Here is a 17,473-nt window from a genome sequence, read left to right on the forward strand (position 1 = left end):
AACCCTAGCGATAATATGAGCTCTTAAATTCAAGTCGACAAGGTGTCGAGGCGCAGCAGCAGAGGTTCTTAACCTTTTTGGCTATTTTTACAGAAAAAGAAGGAAAAGCGTACCTACGTAAAACGTTACCCATATAGGTGTGTATAGTGTAGTTAAAGTGATTTGAAAGGACGATACAATATGAACTCCACTGTCCCTATTATGTTACATTACTTTGTTTCTCAATTTAACCACTTAAGTGCCAATTTGTAGATAGAGTTACCTTAGTTACTTCTGTACAAATAATTGGGTGAGATGCTAATCACTTTCAATTACAAGTGTTATCACATGTAGCTTCGCAAGCACACATGTAAGGATAAATAAACACACAAATTCTCGGTAAGCATAATGTTTATCACGGACGGCCGCAGCCGACGCGGGCGGCGAGTCAGTCGCGAACAAAGCGAGACGTCGGGACATCGTGTGTGAATCATTATTTACAATATAAAACCCTTGTGATGTGGTCTAAATCGGATGCTGAGGCCGATGGGCCGAGCAACGGAGGTGGTCGCTATGAGCGATATGATGCCACCGGAAGGCTTGACCCGCCCCTTGCAGCCTGTGTGGGCAACATTACCCAGTCGTCGAGGGGCACCGACACAAGTTCTACAAGATCACGCAGAATGTGGAAAACACGGAGATGGTCAAAGGTTAGTTCCATCTTCGTTAGTATTTTGTTAAAGCGTTAGTGCACGTTAAAGCTTCACTTAGTTGGTGGAATTAACATACGTGTTTCAATACATTGCTGGTTCGCGCGGCTATGAATTTATATGTGTTCCATCATCGACTGCGATGTACCACAAAACGCGCGATATTCCCTTTACCATCTATATGAGGATGAAGATCGTGGTCCCGGCGCGATAAATACCTATTGACAATGCATTTGGACTGCGTACGCCTTAGTTCCTTACTTCTAGGTGCGCTTGAATTAAAGCGGAGGATATATTTCGACCAAAGCACTTTAAAGTAACGTTACAATCACTTTACAAAGGGTGAGACGTGAATTTAGACTATGATTGGTTGGGTTTTTAACGTTTTGAAGCCCATCCTTATGGACATTATTGTCAAAAATGGATTTACATTATTATCTACGAGTCATTATCGACTGTCGCCTCTCACTGCTATTCCAAGGTGACGGGAAGGGTATAGAACTCTAGATTCACTAACTTCTAATAAAGCGGATTTAATGAATGCTTTTTTAGCTAGAAATTGTGTGCCCCTCAGATATTGTTCTTTGTTGCTTAGCGAATGAAATGTATATGTACTTATGTTGTACTTGTTTATTAAATACTATTCTGTTAAAATGAAGTGTATATCGAGTTGATTTCATGCACATCGTGTGTGCGAACGTCTTAAGGATAAGCGGGTGATGTTGTCATTTATTGTGTTTTATTTGCTTAACGGTTTATTGGCGTGACTGTCATTGCTAGAGCCAGCGTTTTAACTTAATCCTTCATTACTTCTTAACTAGAGTTCACGTATTTGGCGTTTTAATCTCACCTAATTGCGTTCTTAATCGTTGTCGAAATAAGCAACTTCTATATGGCCTACTATGAAGTGCAAAATTTAAACTTCGTATCTTGCCGTCCTGACGCTAATATTATTTAATACGAGAGTGAGATGATACGATACGAAGATTGATTTCCGAATTTTCTAGTAGCCCCTCTGACATGGCTAGTAACTATTTTTTTTAACTATTACAGGATTTATGATAAAAACTACTTTCCACTTCCGCTAGAACAGCTAGCACGCAAGCTGTTCCCTTTTAAGCTCAGTGTATCTTTCTCTTATTGTTTTATCTAGTCTAGAGAAGACTTAGCGACAAAATTAATCACCATCAGGCTCACAAACTTATACGTGTATCTTTTTAATTGGTATACATATTTACTTGTCATGGCGTCGATGCCGTATTATTTGTTTACAATGCACGTACCATCTTCTGGTCTTTGTGTACTCGCTTAAACGACTATCTATCACGCTATACAGTGTGTATACAATTGACATCCTTATCATTACTAATATTATAAATGCGAAAGTAACTTTGTCTGTCTTTCAGTTACCTCTTCACGGTTATCACCCTTAACCGACTTATATGAAACTTGGTTAAACATAATTTGAGACCCTGGAAACAAACATAGGAAAGTTTAAATCCCGGAAAATTGCATATTATCCGCGGGATCGATATTAAACGAACTCTACGCAGACGGAATCTAGGACAATATAGGTATAGTCATTCACGATGACGCGTGCCGTGGTTCTTATTACAATGTTATTAATTTCTAATTTTGTCAAAATCACGCGTCTTCGTGGATGGCACTAGGTATACCTAAGAAAACGCGTATGATACACTAGCTATATATAGCTAGTAATCAATATAGGAACTGTCTAAGTGCTCAATGCTTACAGTTATAAACATAGGTAGACCGTATTGCCAATTTCGTAAATGCACAGATATTTTTGACCCACTGAGAGCCTATGATTGCGATAGCGACTGTACCTACCTATTCGTTTTCTAAACCATCGTGCAATGTACCCCTGTTTCTAAACACACTAAAAGTAATTTTGAAAGAAAGAAAATATTTTGGCAAATAATCAAAGTAATAGATAATAAACTGAGTTACGGTCAAGGAAACTGAATCACTTACCAGGGTGGAACTCGTTGAGTTTCTTGCCGGATTCTTCTCAACAGAGGTTTTTCCGAACCGGTGGTAGATTTTTTTGACATTCATAAGTGCTTGTTTTAGCTTAAATTGAATAAAGATATTTTGACTTTGTGCTACTAATGTCATGTTGACACCCCAAATAATCTGCCAAAGAAATAATAGCGAAATTGGATACCCATGAAAGATTCCACCCTGGTACGTGATTCAATTTCCTTGACAGTAGGTACGGATTAACAGCGCTGATTTTCAGCTGCAGCCACTTCAAATGACACTTGAATTCTTCCGTCGTCTCATTTCGGATAAGTTTGTATAGTTAGAGCTAGTCAGGCTAGAGCGAATAAGCTATTACTAAACTAATGAACTTGCTGGATACAAGTCAAAGCAGCTTAATCACGTACCAGGGTAAAACTTTTCCTACTAAACTAATGGCATATTCCCATTCCATTACTCCTCAAGGAAACCATGGCGAAATTGATTATGAGACAGTCCAACCCTGGTTACGCGAGTCAGAGTCCTCGCGTATCTTCGGAATGTTTCATTTACTTCGTTTGTTCTCGGGTTTTGGACGTTTAATATGTATTTAAGTATATATTTATCTATGTATATAAGTATATTTATCCGTTTTGCCTATTATGTATAGTAAAAGCTTTGCTTAGTACGGTGGTGACATTTTTTCCATGTTCTTTTTATTATTTATGTATTATTAGGTACTATCAGATTAGGAAAGGCAAATCGGTGGTTAATTTTTGATCAAAAAAAGAAAACTTTCCAATTTTTTTCCAAGATTTTATTTACGTACATGTTTACAAAATAAAAAATAAATTAATTAATCAACTTTAAATGACGCGCCAAATTGCATTTAGATATTTTTTATGAGCGACTCGATGTTTGATTGTTTTGCGCCCGCACAAAACTACAAATTGTTATCTAAATTGAGTCAAAACGCTTGAGTCGCGAGCTGATAACCTATGTATAACATTGTGTTACAATAAATTAATATCACCGATACGATTCCATAAATATAAATCCTCATTTTTCTTTACTGAAAGTATTTGTGTACCTAGTAACTAGATTTGTAGGACCTAACCTTATTTACCTATGTATTTCTTTATCAGTTAGGTACAACCCCCACATTTGTAAAAAACAGCACAACTTAGACCTTACAACAATAACATGAGAATGTCTACATTTCCATGGAATGTCCCAAAAAACTATACCGTGGATTTCATTAAGAGAAATCTCTTCGTTCCATTCTCCATACAAATGTAATCCAGGTCTCACGATCACGGCAGTGGCCCGTTGTACAACGATTCCCACCGGGTTGCCTAAATTTTTGATGTGACTTCCCTAATGACAAATATGGCAAAGCTTAGGTATTTCATTAACTAACACTAGCGTTATAGGTATCCGAAAACATAATCTACAGTTAAAGTGAGAAAAGTTTTTCCACGTCAAAGCCTTTATGCCATTGACTTAACATTGATTTTTACTTGGGCTTTTTTCACTACATCTATAACTAATTCTTCTCACACTATCCAGGTTGTTTAATCAATATATCATTCCGCGCCATTGAACCACAGTGTAATTTTTGAGTATAGTCATGGTTTATTAAATAACTAATGGTAATGTCTGGTTCGTAGGTAAGTAATAGTATTTTATGCAACTGTATCGTAATATGGGTCCTTAAAACACGAGTGTGGGTTCATAATAGGGTGACATGAGTGTTTTAAGGCCTAATTACGTACAGTTTCATACAATATTTTATCTATATCCATTATATTAAATCCTCTATCATGTGTTCCGCGAACCATTGAGAATGACCTGCATTAACTCTAACTAGGTAGGTAGGTAGTATGTCTGCCCCACGAGCTGCGCCCGCTGCGCGACCTGCTGCTGCTGCACGTGGTCGTGCCCCCCCCCCCCCGTGCTGTAATGATGTATGTAATGACCATTACGATGCATAGAATAGTGTTCATAGAATCCAATGTCGTAATGCTGGTCATTACCTATGGTTTTTGAACGCATAATTGAGGATTTACTATATGGGTGTAGATAAAAACAATTAAATAGCACATTATTTTATAATTTAAGAGTTCGAGTGGCTCTTGTCCTGTTTGTTTTACCGCCAATAATAACATCGTGCGTTTTTGATAACATTACATCATGCACATGAATTATTAATTACTTACTTGTGTTATGAATTAAATATGAATTAGAATCTTAAAATTCTGCAGCCTACACTTTTGGGTCATATTCAAGTATTCAACCCCCTCATTTTCGCGGTCACATTTTTTTATTTATGAATTTGATGACAGTTCAGTTTTGCAGGTGGTAGGACCTTGTGCAAGGTCCGCCCGGATTGATATCACCATCTTGCTCGCTAATCCTGCGGTGAAGCAGCAGTGCTTGCACTGTTGTGTTTCGGCGTGGAGAGTAAGACAGCCGGTGAAGTAACTGGCACTTGAGGTATCCCATCTTAGGCCTCTAGGTTGGCAACGCATCTGCAATACCCCTGGTGTCGCAGACGTTTATGGGCGGTGGTGATCTCTTACCATCAGGAGACTTACTAGCTCGTTTGCCATCCAGTCGAATAAAATAAAGTAAAGTTCCGATTGTTTTTTAGACGTCCTGTACTTACTTCTACTGATAACCGTAACAGAATCTTCTTCTTTTATTACACTTTTAAGTTTATTCGAAGAAGCAATGTAAAGCAAAATGCTTGATGCTTGTAGCGTGACAGGCGACGTCAGTTGTGTTCTGGGATGGCATACATTGATAGCAGTATTTAATTTGTACGAAAAAAGGAAAATTCAAAGACTCCATTATTTTAAAAGTCGCTGAACTAATGTTGTCCAGTTTGAAGAGGACGATCTATGTTTGAATTTTTTGCTCGTATTACAGAATACACCCGGTATAGCACATAAATAAGTGGGTGCCATGGCGGGTGTTTATTTTTTAACCAACTTAAAAAAGGAGAAGGTTCTCAATTCGATTATATGTTTTTTTTTGTATATTTGTTACGCAAAAACTCCGCCAATTGTGAGCCAAATTTCAAAATCCTTTTTTAGTTCTTAACGACATATTTTCGAGGTGGTCCCATTGACACCAAGTCAGGATCTGATGATGGAATCTTAGAGAAATCGAGGGCAACCCTCAAATTTTTACAGCACACCTATAGCGATTTTGGCATTTGTAATATCAAGTATTTACATTCAGAAAGTATCATTTGGTGAACTGGACTCTGATAAAGAAGACCGTAGGGTACCGGTACTCTGTTATAGAATGATATAACTATGCTGTGTTTGAGCTTAATGGAATCGTTGTGAGATGCATTTTGGCAACAAATCACTAAAAACTATGAAAATGTTTTTTTACTAGTTTGAAGTCCATGCCTCAGCATGAGCCAGGAGGAGTGATTGAAGCCCAATATATATATAGTAGGTATGTATGAGGTAGACGACTATAGTTCCACTCCTGCTGGCTAGTGCTGAGGCACCGACTTCAAACTAGTAGAAAATTATTTTCACAGTTTTTGAAGTCGATTCCATTTTTTTTTTTTTTTGCGTTACAACATTCATGACAACTAATACCTATGTAATGACTGTACCTAAAGTCGAAGGAACTCAATCACGTACCAGGGTGGAACCTTTCCGTGATTTGTTCGTAAACACCTTCATATCTCACTCTTCAATATGACTAACGAAATATTTATGTGATACCTACCACTGGTAGGTCCTTCTTTCTTCAGAAACAAACAAGCAATTTTTTAAATACACCTATAGTATCTTGTGATATTACTTACAATACAAGCGAAGCATTAACGCGGTACAAATATATACTTAAGCACCTTTAAGCACTCTCCGCCGCCTACTTTAAATAAAGATCCACACAAAATACCAGTAAGGAAAACACAAGCGTGACATGGCGTAAGAGGAAAATCAATAAAATATAACCAGGTATGAATAGTGTAGCGATTCCATTGAAATTTGAATTATTTCCTGAACATAATAATCATGGCACGAGCTAATTAAAATGCGAAGATTATTAACAACATTTAACATAGATATTGGGGACAATGTTTTCTTGGGTGGTGGCCTCACACCGGAACACTTAGCGGCTAGGTCTTGACATAGTGGACTGGAGTGGAGTGGATGATTTGGTATGTATAATCACCAGCACCAATATCGAACCACAGAATAAGTAATAGTGCAAGTAATCGAACACAATAAAGCGTGCATAATAGGGATGGTAATCGATGGCGAAATAATCGATTAATTGATAATAGATTATTAATCGATTATTTTAACTGTATCGATTTCAATTAATCGATAAAGGGCGCTCATGGTATCGATTAGTCGATTAATCGAATCGATATCGAACATTCCTACGGTGTTGCCAGTTGTACCACTTTTCCGCGTTTTACACCGCCTTTTATAAGGAAGTACGGCACACTCTAAGTGCCGTAAAATACCGACCCGTTATTACGTGTACTCGCCCACACAAACTGGTGTCAAACTGACAAGAGTTTCTATGGACGTGTACACGAAATATCATGTCGGTATTTTACGGCCGGGAAATAGTGTCACCCATTTTATTTCACTAAAAAAATATATCGTAAAATATCGATTAACCGGTGTAAAATTATCGATTAGATCGATTATTATTTTTTTTCGGTTAATCGATTAACTTCTCGATAATTTTACGTGGATTAATCGATATCGAACATCCCTAGTGCATAAACGTCAGATACGACTTTATTTCTAGGGCCGGTAGGAGTTTCCATGTCCAGATATCATTACACGCTCCGCTGCGACACCCTTAAATTGATAGTGTTATGATTCAAAACTATCTTTTTGTATTTTTAATGTAGATTTTTTGGATATGGTAACAACGAGGCTTGAATCATGAACTTTTACAATTTTTTTATAAAATCTCCAATTACAATTGCTTGCATGTTTTGAACCACAAACATAGGTATTACCTACTTGAGCGCCTATAAATAGTTTTCTTTATCAATCTATCTAACATTGGCCATAAATGTCACAGCTCATTACAGCCACCCGGCACCCGACCAGCAGCGCCTTGCCTCGAGCGATTAGTATTCGTCACATGGATTTGTATAGGATGTGCTCACGAAATACATCAACTCCGGCGTAGCGTCACCGAATCGCCTCACTTGCAAGGTAGCAACGCGCGTACGGTGAGTGGACCACTCGGTGACAGCCCGCTGCTTGCCGCCATAGTGACTATACTAGGAAATTCGTGGACCATGCGAGGTCCACTCGTTGTCAATGCGGCGTCCACCCGTGGGCCATCTGTCGACAATGAGTGGACGCCGAAATCGAGGTGGTGCTGGTCGGTTGCCGGGTGGCTCTAATGAGATGTGACCTTTAGTTCTGTGATACTCGCAACGTTTTCTATCACCTTCTAAATGTATGTTTCCCCATGTTTCAGGCCATGTTCTGGGCCTAGAATTGATATCGCCCGCCAAAGCCAACAGACTGCGCTGTAGCGTCGCCGTGTTCGTGTGTTGGGCATTCCTAGTCGCCTTCGGGCTCGGCTTCTACCTCTTCCAAATCGTTATTCAACCAAGTCTAGAAGACATAGGTAAATAAACATCTTCAAAAACTAACCCTTACTTTATCATTACTGTATCACTAACTATGCACCCAAATATTTCAATCAAAAATGCTTATTCAAACTTCACCTCCGGCCTATACATAACGTCTAAAAATAACCCAACCAACTTAGAATAGTTGAAGAACCCACAACATTATCATTTCAAAATTCTATATCTCAAAAATGCCTGAACCGATTTTTTATCAAACAGCTAAGAACCAAAGCAAGGAAACTCGCTTTCACGTCAAAAAACCGTATTAAAATCTGTCCACTCCTGAGTTCAACGATGCTAAGATGGACAACATTGGTGTCAAACTTACAACATCCCTCTTTATGCGTCAGTGATTGATGAGAGGGGTTGGACTGTAGTTCCTCTCTCTCGGGTCTAATGCGGATTGTAAACTTTACATACAACCATTGAACTGCTCTGCGGTGTATAATATGCACTCCTCACGATGTTTTCCTGGGCCGAAAAGCTTGTGATACATTTCAAAAGTAATTTCACATTACCATAACTTGCCAGCACATAATTAATGTTTGTTTCTTTGGCTAGGTCTAAACGAGACGTGGTATTTCCACCGTGACGATTGGCAAGCGATGCCCATGTACGGCCAGGACTTTCTAAAGCTCCCTTTAAAGTACGTCGTCATCGGACACACGGGCTGGCAAGCTTGCGAGGAAAAATACTCCTGCATCGACAAAATGATGGAAACTCAGAGGGATAACCTAGGAAGAGGCTTTAAAGATATCGTTCCCAATTTCCTTGTCGGTGGCGACGGGTTGCTCTTCGAAGGCAGAGGGGCCAATGTCCAAGCAGCGATGGTCCGGTCCTGGAACGTCAAAAGCATAACCATAATGTTCATAGGAGACTTCAGAACTGACGAGCCGAACACGCTTCAGTTCGAGCACGTCAATATACTTCTGGAGCAACTGGTGAAGAAGGGAGTCCTCGAGCCAGATTTCGTTCTGTACGGCCAATGTCAACTGGCCCATAATACTATACCGCCTGGCCCCAAAATCATGGATCGGTTGAACGAGTTGTTACATTGGGATCCCAAAGATAAAAACAAATGTTTACACTGAGGCACCAACATTTATTTTCTGGTACTTATTTGATCTCCTTTTATGCCATGGCAATCGGAGCCTGCCAAGATTCACTCGATAAGTGTGCTTGTAAATATAACTTCTTTTGCATTAATTGACCTGAAATGTAAATATGGAAAATGTACTCTCACGTATAATCTGAAAGTAACCTGGGTAAATCCTATCAAATAATATTAAAATCTAAACCGGCTGTATGACGCAGTATTGAAAATATCAAGATATGAACCTCCCTTTGAAGTCTGTTAAATAAAAGGTTAGACATTCCTTTGCAAGCAAAATAAGCTGAGTGAATCAATGGAATATGTTTAATTAATGTTAATGATGTAAATATTAAATGGTGCTTCTCGTTCATAGATGCTAACATAGGGTAAAACCTCCAGTGAATGAACACTTAAGAAACTTTTCTACTTTGAAAAATCACTACTCTGTACTTATTAATAATTGTAATGGTTTTATGTAATTTAATCAATCGTTATTTAATAAACAAGAATTTAATTTCTGCGATTTTTTATTACGTGTATAGTTTTTGAGTTATGGAAGAATTTATAAAAAAGTACCCAAAAACCTAGTAAATGAACGAAAAAGTTAATGAATGAACAGAGTAAAACCCAGTGAATGAACATTATTTAGATAGTTTTAATCAACATTTAGAAAAGCATTTTTAACATAAAACGAAGTCTTCTTCTTCAGTTATTATTATATAAAATCTTGAGGTAGGTACAGCACCTTCAGTATTCCAATTATGTTTCTGTATTACAAAAATACATATATAATTCTATTAAAGTAGGTACAAATTAAGCACCTCAATATATTGATTAATTTACTTTTTTGAAAAACTCGTAGCTCAAAATAGATAATTTTTCCGAGTGAACTTTATAGACGTTATATCAAGGTTCAATTTTGTTGACATATTGATTTTAGATAAGTACGAGATTTTTTCAGTGACGATAATCCGAGCTTTATAATAAAACTTAATAAATAACAAACATTAAACTCTATTGATACTCGTATTCTAATCAGTCTGTAATCAGTCTCTAATTAGTTAAAAGTATCATCATTTGGGACAAAAAAATCTTAACAACCCATTTTTTAATTATAGATTGTGGCTAATAACAATAAGCAACTTACTACAAGCAAAATCTACATAATTTTTTAATCATTTTTAATTTATATAAAAATAAAAATCGATCAAAATAAATCAATAAAACAAAAAAAATATATAATTATATAGTATGACAAATAAAAGGTACACACTAACTGAACAATTGTTTTAACTGTTCCTATTTCCTTTCCTCGCAATCCCCATTTTCTCCTCGACGTGTCTATCCACCCTCGCTGTACCGGCCCGGGTGACTATATGAACGTCTTGGTAAAATGGCTTGTTTATGCTCTTGTTGTACAATCTAATATTATTAACAAGTCCAATTTAGGAAGTAAAACTATCGTGCATTTCGATCACGTCCATCGTTACCTACGTTGTTCATACATAGGGTTAATAGGTATCTAGTAAATGAACAAAGCCAAATTTCTATAGTCCATTTACTAGATTTTTCATTCCTATGAATGAACACGTAGTGTCCCAATACTAGTTCAAAGAAACAGAATCGTTTTCTATGCAGAATCTGAAAACATAACCTTAATACGATTACGTTAACATTTAATTTTAGGAAAAAAACTATATTGAGCCGACACCAGTAAATGAACAGACTGTTCATTTACTGGTTTTAGAACATTTGATAAGCCAGTAATAGAACACCTAAAAATATCAACTTAACCGCAAAATAAGCCACTAAAGAGTACAATTATAGAAGATTTAACTCTTAATCTAACCAATAGCTAAACTTTATAGTGGTATACATGAAATAAGCAGTTCAAATGTTACTCCAAACATGCACTGTTCTTATTTGGGATCTAATTTTTCCATACAAAACTTCAAAAGCAGAAATACGTGAACTTCAAACGCCTGCCATGTTGAAATTGGTCGAAAATAAATTTACCGATTGTTGCCATTGCATAGGAAATCGAGTTGCCGGTAAGAAAAAAAATACGACAGTTGGTGGAAATGGCTATATTGCTTATTTTATGCAAAAAACTTGATTTTGTTCATTCACTGGGGGGGGTTCATTCACTGGAGGGTTTACCCTACTTAACATCTTGAAAGTATTTACCCGACTGCCCAAAGAAGGGGTTATGTTTATCGAGCGTATGTATGTATGTATGTATATATGTATGAATGTATGTATGTATGTATGTATGTAGGTATGTATGTATGTATGTATACATGTATGTATGTGGGTATGTATGTCCATTTCTTTGGTCCTCACTGCAGCCTAAACGGTTAGACGGATTTTAACATATTAATGAGGTATCATTGGATTCGTAATAACTGTCGGAGAGACATAGGCTATATAATATTTCAATATGGCGTCTGCAAAAAAAATATGGCGGAGGAATGAAAAAAATATATTTTGTATTGTAACAATATGGGTATCAAATGAAAGCTAATAATTAGCCCATTCTAAATAAATATTACTATATAATAATACTAATACTTTTAATCTACCGTTTGCACATAAATATCAAAAAAGTGTAAAATAAAACATTAAATTTAAAAAATCAAAAAACCCGAATTAAACCCTATTTATGTTTTTACTGTGTTTTTGTTGTGATGTAGTGTGTTTTTCTTGTCAATAAATGTTGTGAGTTTGAGTTTGTAAATCGTGACGCTCAAAAACTCTTAGTAATGAGTCCCGACTGTTGAACTTTCTAGACCACTTGACTTATTTTCTTCCTTTTAGTTTTGGTAGTCGGGTTTTTAGTTTTTTTAATTGCTAGTATTATTGCATGTTTTGTTGTAAGTTATTTTTAAGTTAACTATAGGGTATTTGACAATATAACTAATTCCAAGAAAGAGCTCTAATAAATCTTCTAATTTGAAGATACATTAAATTTTCAATAAACAGTAATTTTATGCTTTTAGCAGGTTTTTAATACATAAATAGTTAGTCAATTGTTGGCTGACAAAGTGTCACCACAGTTCATTGTTACCAAGCTTAAAATCGATGGGGCAATATTGTTTTGTTTGACAGATTATTAAACTACTGCCATATGTTAAGTACCTACTAACCTACCTACAGTATATTTGTATGTAAAAGTGTCCGTAAAGTGTTAAATAAGCGGTGCTATAGTAGCAAGGGGTTATAAAACGAAGTTTTAATAACATAAACACAGTAAAGTCATTCAATAATGATTTTAAAAGATCACAAAAATTAAGTCACCGTCCCTGGTTACTTTAAAATAATATTAATTAGATTATTTCAATGAACTATTAAAAATTACTTAAAAACCAAAGTCGTCGCGGCGAGGCGGGTGGTCGCGGGTGAGCTAAGTAAATTGTTTATAGTTAATTGATAATATGGACCTCACAAAAAAAAATTTAGACACTTGCTCCTCTAGCACCAATCTGGAAGGATTTATAATTGTTATTTACCACTTATGCAACGATTTCTCTGTAAGAGAACAATCATCCTTCCTTCTACAATCCATACTTTATAATCTGTATGTATAATGTCAAATAGCCTTTTATAATCAATCACCCACAATGCACCAATGACAAGAGTTGGCAGAGAGTGCTTTTACCTCAAAAAATATGACAGGATGGCCACATTAGAGTGAGGAAACCTTTAGTTGTCTGTGTTTCGTATTGATGTGTGTGTTTTGTTTTGATATGACTTTGTAAAAAATGAATGTAGTACGAACGCTCGAGATACGTGTAGGTATATCTCTACTCATTCGTATGTGAGAACTAAAATAGACAAAAAAGGTAGTTTTAATAAGATCAATACCGTCATGAGTGCTTTGTAATAGGGAATATATACGTAAAAAACTGCAAAATTAAAATATTACGAATGACATAAAAATCATCAATTTTATAAGAAAGATACAAACGAATAAGGATTGCATTTCATATCTTCTAGAAAATGAAATTATGTAGCTACCTCTATGGACTTTCCAGTGTCATTGTGTCACGTCACATGGGCGACACTCTTTCCCGGCCCTGATAATACCGGGATGGAAATACCTGTTTTTCGTGTACACGCCCATAGAAACTCCTGTCAGTTTCAAGCAAGACATACCGGATGGATCTCGCTGTCTGTTTTTAAATAATTTAATTTATCCATGTCATTGTCTTTGCATTTTATATAACTATACCTCTATATAACTAAAGCTCAAATTAATTGAATAGTTGACACCATTAACCGACAATTCTGATAAATAATGAAATCACTGAATTTAAGTGTATTTTTTTATTTTCAATATTATTTTTACTGTAAAATTAGATTTTAATTGCTTCAAAATTAATAACTAGTTAGTCAAATAAATTAAATTAAAATTGGCAAATAAGTAACATATAGCCATGCAAAATCATTGAAGGAATTAGGAATAGATCGTAACAAATATATATATAATAACAAATAAATAAATATGTATGTGATGTCAAAAATGCCCTAGGTACATTTGAACTTGATAACTAGTTCAAATCATATCATAAATTAAATAAAGCCATCATATCATATCATATCATAAATTAAATAAAGCTGTATTTTTTCTACTCTAACCCTTTTTTTTTTCAAATTCGCTCAGTTTTTACTAAGCCATTGAAAATAACAAAGGTCTATAGTTCATAAATACAAACATATTTAACTCATTATCATAGTTACATACATATATTAATGATAGGTATGTGTACATTACATATCTACATTCAAAACTATCCCGGAAAATTAAAATCCCTCAATTTTGAAGCAGCATCTGTTCTGTTAACTTTTTGTCTAAATTATCTTCATTAAATATGAACGATTTAAGTATCTATAAATCTCATAAAACTTTCGGCCATATCGGCAGTAGGTACTGTTTAAAAAAATAGACCATTAAGTAGGTACTATCTCTTTAGCACTAGAATATAAAGCACTGGATCTTTAAAGTATATTTATAGGTGTTAGGTAGGTACCTGTAACATACTTTTCATCACACTTGCTCGTAAACAGTGTCGTAACATGCAGGCTACCTTGGTTGCAACCCCCCAAATAAAACCCTCGACCTTAATGTGCTTGTCATGAAACCCGTAGTCGGTAAATGAGTCATTGCCCGTACTAATTTTCATGTCATGAAGCCCAAGGTTGGTAAATGAGTTTGTTACTGCATGGTGTGCTGCTGCTCCGTGCGCGCGCTGCATACGCACGCCATGCACATGCTGCGGCGGGGAGCTGGCGCTGCCAAGAGCGTAGTCAGCGGTATCGGCAATTTGTGATAAAATATAAGTTTTTCTTTTACAAATATACAATTTTACTCGCAAATGTGATGAAAAACATTGTATGTCGCACGGGCGGTACTAGAATTACGAACATCGACTCATTAAAACCCTCAGTCTTCGACTTCGTTTCTAATAGACTCTCGTTCGTAATTTCTTATTTACCGCCCTTAAGACACAATGTACTATAAAACTCCTCCTTTTTTGAAAAGTAGGTACTATTTATGTAGGTACACTACACATTAGTGTTTCTATTGCATTATTTTGCAAATAAACCACACTGCGCTGTTATCTTGTTTTTTACAATTAATTAGATACTGCAATATATCGGCATTTCGCCTTTGTATATTAATAGATTGATTTAGATTAGATTGATAAGTCTTAATGTGTCTTAACTTGTACAATTTGATCTCCTAGTTGTTGTTTTTTATCTAAATACGTGAATCATTGCATGTTTAATGGGTGGATTAACTATTTCTTGTTGTTTTTCTGTCCCGTCAGCGAGGGGACAAAAGTCAGTACAGTTTAGTAGAAGAAATGTTGTGTCACATTATACTAACTTGCTTATTATAGATGACCAATTATGGCAGGAGCTTAAAATTACCACAAAATGCATGTTTTGCACATTTTTAAACTTACGGTCTAAAGAGTGACTCAGGAGACCGCAACTATAGCAATGAGCGGCAAGAAAAAGTAGATCGACCCCGATGCACCTGTTCCTTTTCTTAAAGGAAGAGTGGAACTAATTGACACATTTAATTAAAAAAGCGGCCTTGTGCGAACACTCGCACGCCGTAGTTTTCGTATAGTAAAAGGACAAATATGTATAGTAATTATGATTGGTGTTTTAGTCTTATTGTATTTTTTATTTCAACTCCAAATTTGTTAGTTTTACGGGTAGCCCGTGAAATTCGTGTCTAGATTGCTGTCCAGTGGTGGTGTAGGGTTTATAGCACGCAGCACGGATTGCTGAGGACCTGGGTTCGATTCCCAGCGCTGGTCTCTTTTTCTGGTTTTTCTGTGCATCCATGTCTTAGTTTGTATTTTCGACATATGTATAGCACGAAAAAAAACATACTTACCCGTTTAATTACATATAGATAGATACTACAGACAGATACTTGACAAAGTTTGTTTTTTTTTCCCAAGACCTACTCACGCTTGGTAGGGTTTTATTATTTGTTGATGGGCAGTATATTTATTTATCTCTATTATCATTCCGAATTCGAAGTTTGTGTGCTCACCTAGATAGATACATAGAGCGAAAACAAAAATGACACATTTGTTGTTGCAGCGGCAATAGAAATACATACACATTATGCCATCGCATGATGGAAACCCGATAGTAAAAATTAAAACTTCTTGCTTTACAATAAAGTTACAGGAGTCAAAAGTGTCGTGAATGAGACGCTTCGAGAAAAGGATGGTACGGGAAACCTTTTCTTATAATATAACACGTCACTCGAATAGACCATTTATGAAATAATTAAAAATTGTGCTGATATTCAAAACAAGTAAACTAGAAACTTAAAGTTCTAGTTCTAATTAATCTTGACAACTAGTCGCGAACTAAAATCGTATATTTTTGTAGTTACTTTACAGACATGATATAAACAACTTGTTTATATGAAGTCCGTGAGTTACCTACACGCAATTTTAACAAGCGAAGTATTGTTGAGTGATTTGAGTTAAAATATAACAATTCTCTGTATCTCTTATACAACTGACAAACAACAATTGTATGAGATAGATTGTTACTTGTTACACTTTTGCTTTTATTTTATATGAAATGCGTGATGTTTCGTTTGAATTCTTCAGTCAAAGCCGACCGACGCGTTCTAACTAAATAGTGTAATTAATTGTAAGAATAATGTTTTCTGAAACAATTGAATCTGGCAAACTATTAAGAGGAAAATGTCATGAAATAATGCATAATGATTTTGAGCATTTTATTTACTTTACTTTGCGTGAGTACCTATTGGGAACGTGCCCGCTCTAGTTGACCGACTTACTGTACTTAGATGATGGATTTTAAAAATCGGTCAAATGCGAGTGCGAGCGATTTGCGCATGAAGTGTTCCCCACCTCCGTACAATTTTTTAAAAACAAATAGTTCAGTAATAATTTTTTGTAAAAAATCTAAACAAGCTTTTTTGTTAGCGGTACTTTTTGCCCCTGGTTACCAAAGTAGGTAGTCGTCAAGACGAATCAAATGAGACCAAAATCGATGCGGTCGTGTCGTTTTATTACAGAGTATGGCCAACATCTAACTTCATCATCAGATCAGCTCTACGTCATAATAATATTGCATTGTCATCGGATTTATACATGCATGCAAAATTTCAGCTCAATCGGTTGAAGATATCCACTTCAAATTTAAGTTGAAATATTTAATATTTATTAACAAACATAATTAGTTACATTACATTACAAGTTAATAAAAACATATCACCAAAATGTAAGCACTATGTATAAAATTTTAAATTCTCATCCTCTTTGGCTGTCGCCCTGTTGGAGGCTGAATAGCGCTTTAGACTCTTGCCATGCGCCGAAAAAAAAAGTTGCTGAACGCGGGAATTCGGCCGAACGGCGCGTACTTATTATCATTATTATGAATTAGTGAATAAATCTTAACCTGATTTTCAATTTTGACCTTGTAAATAAATAGTGTTACTTAAGTGTATGAATTATAACGGACATTTTTAGTGTATAAAACATTAAATACAGCGGCTGTGAG

At 35.8% G+C, this 17,473-nt stretch overlaps 1 protein-coding gene across 1 annotated transcript in view; it reads left to right on the top strand.

Moving 5' to 3' along the window:
* The first annotated feature begins 639 nt into the window (after nucleotides 1–639).
* The window catches only part of LOC141436424 (peptidoglycan recognition protein-like), a 32,949-nt gene continuing 16,115 nt past the window's right edge, over nucleotides 640–17,473 (top strand). Inside the window, exon 1 of the mRNA XM_074099414.1 lies at nucleotides 640–689. Coding sequence (XP_073955515.1) covers nucleotides 680–689 — 10 coding nt within the window. The 5' untranslated portion in view covers nucleotides 640–679. The remainder of the gene's footprint in view (nucleotides 690–17,473) is intronic.

Source organism: Choristoneura fumiferana, chromosome Z (assembly GCF_025370935.1).
Source record: "Choristoneura fumiferana chromosome Z, NRCan_CFum_1, whole genome shotgun sequence".
NCBI classification, from domain to species: domain Eukaryota; kingdom Metazoa; phylum Arthropoda; class Insecta; order Lepidoptera; family Tortricidae; genus Choristoneura; species Choristoneura fumiferana.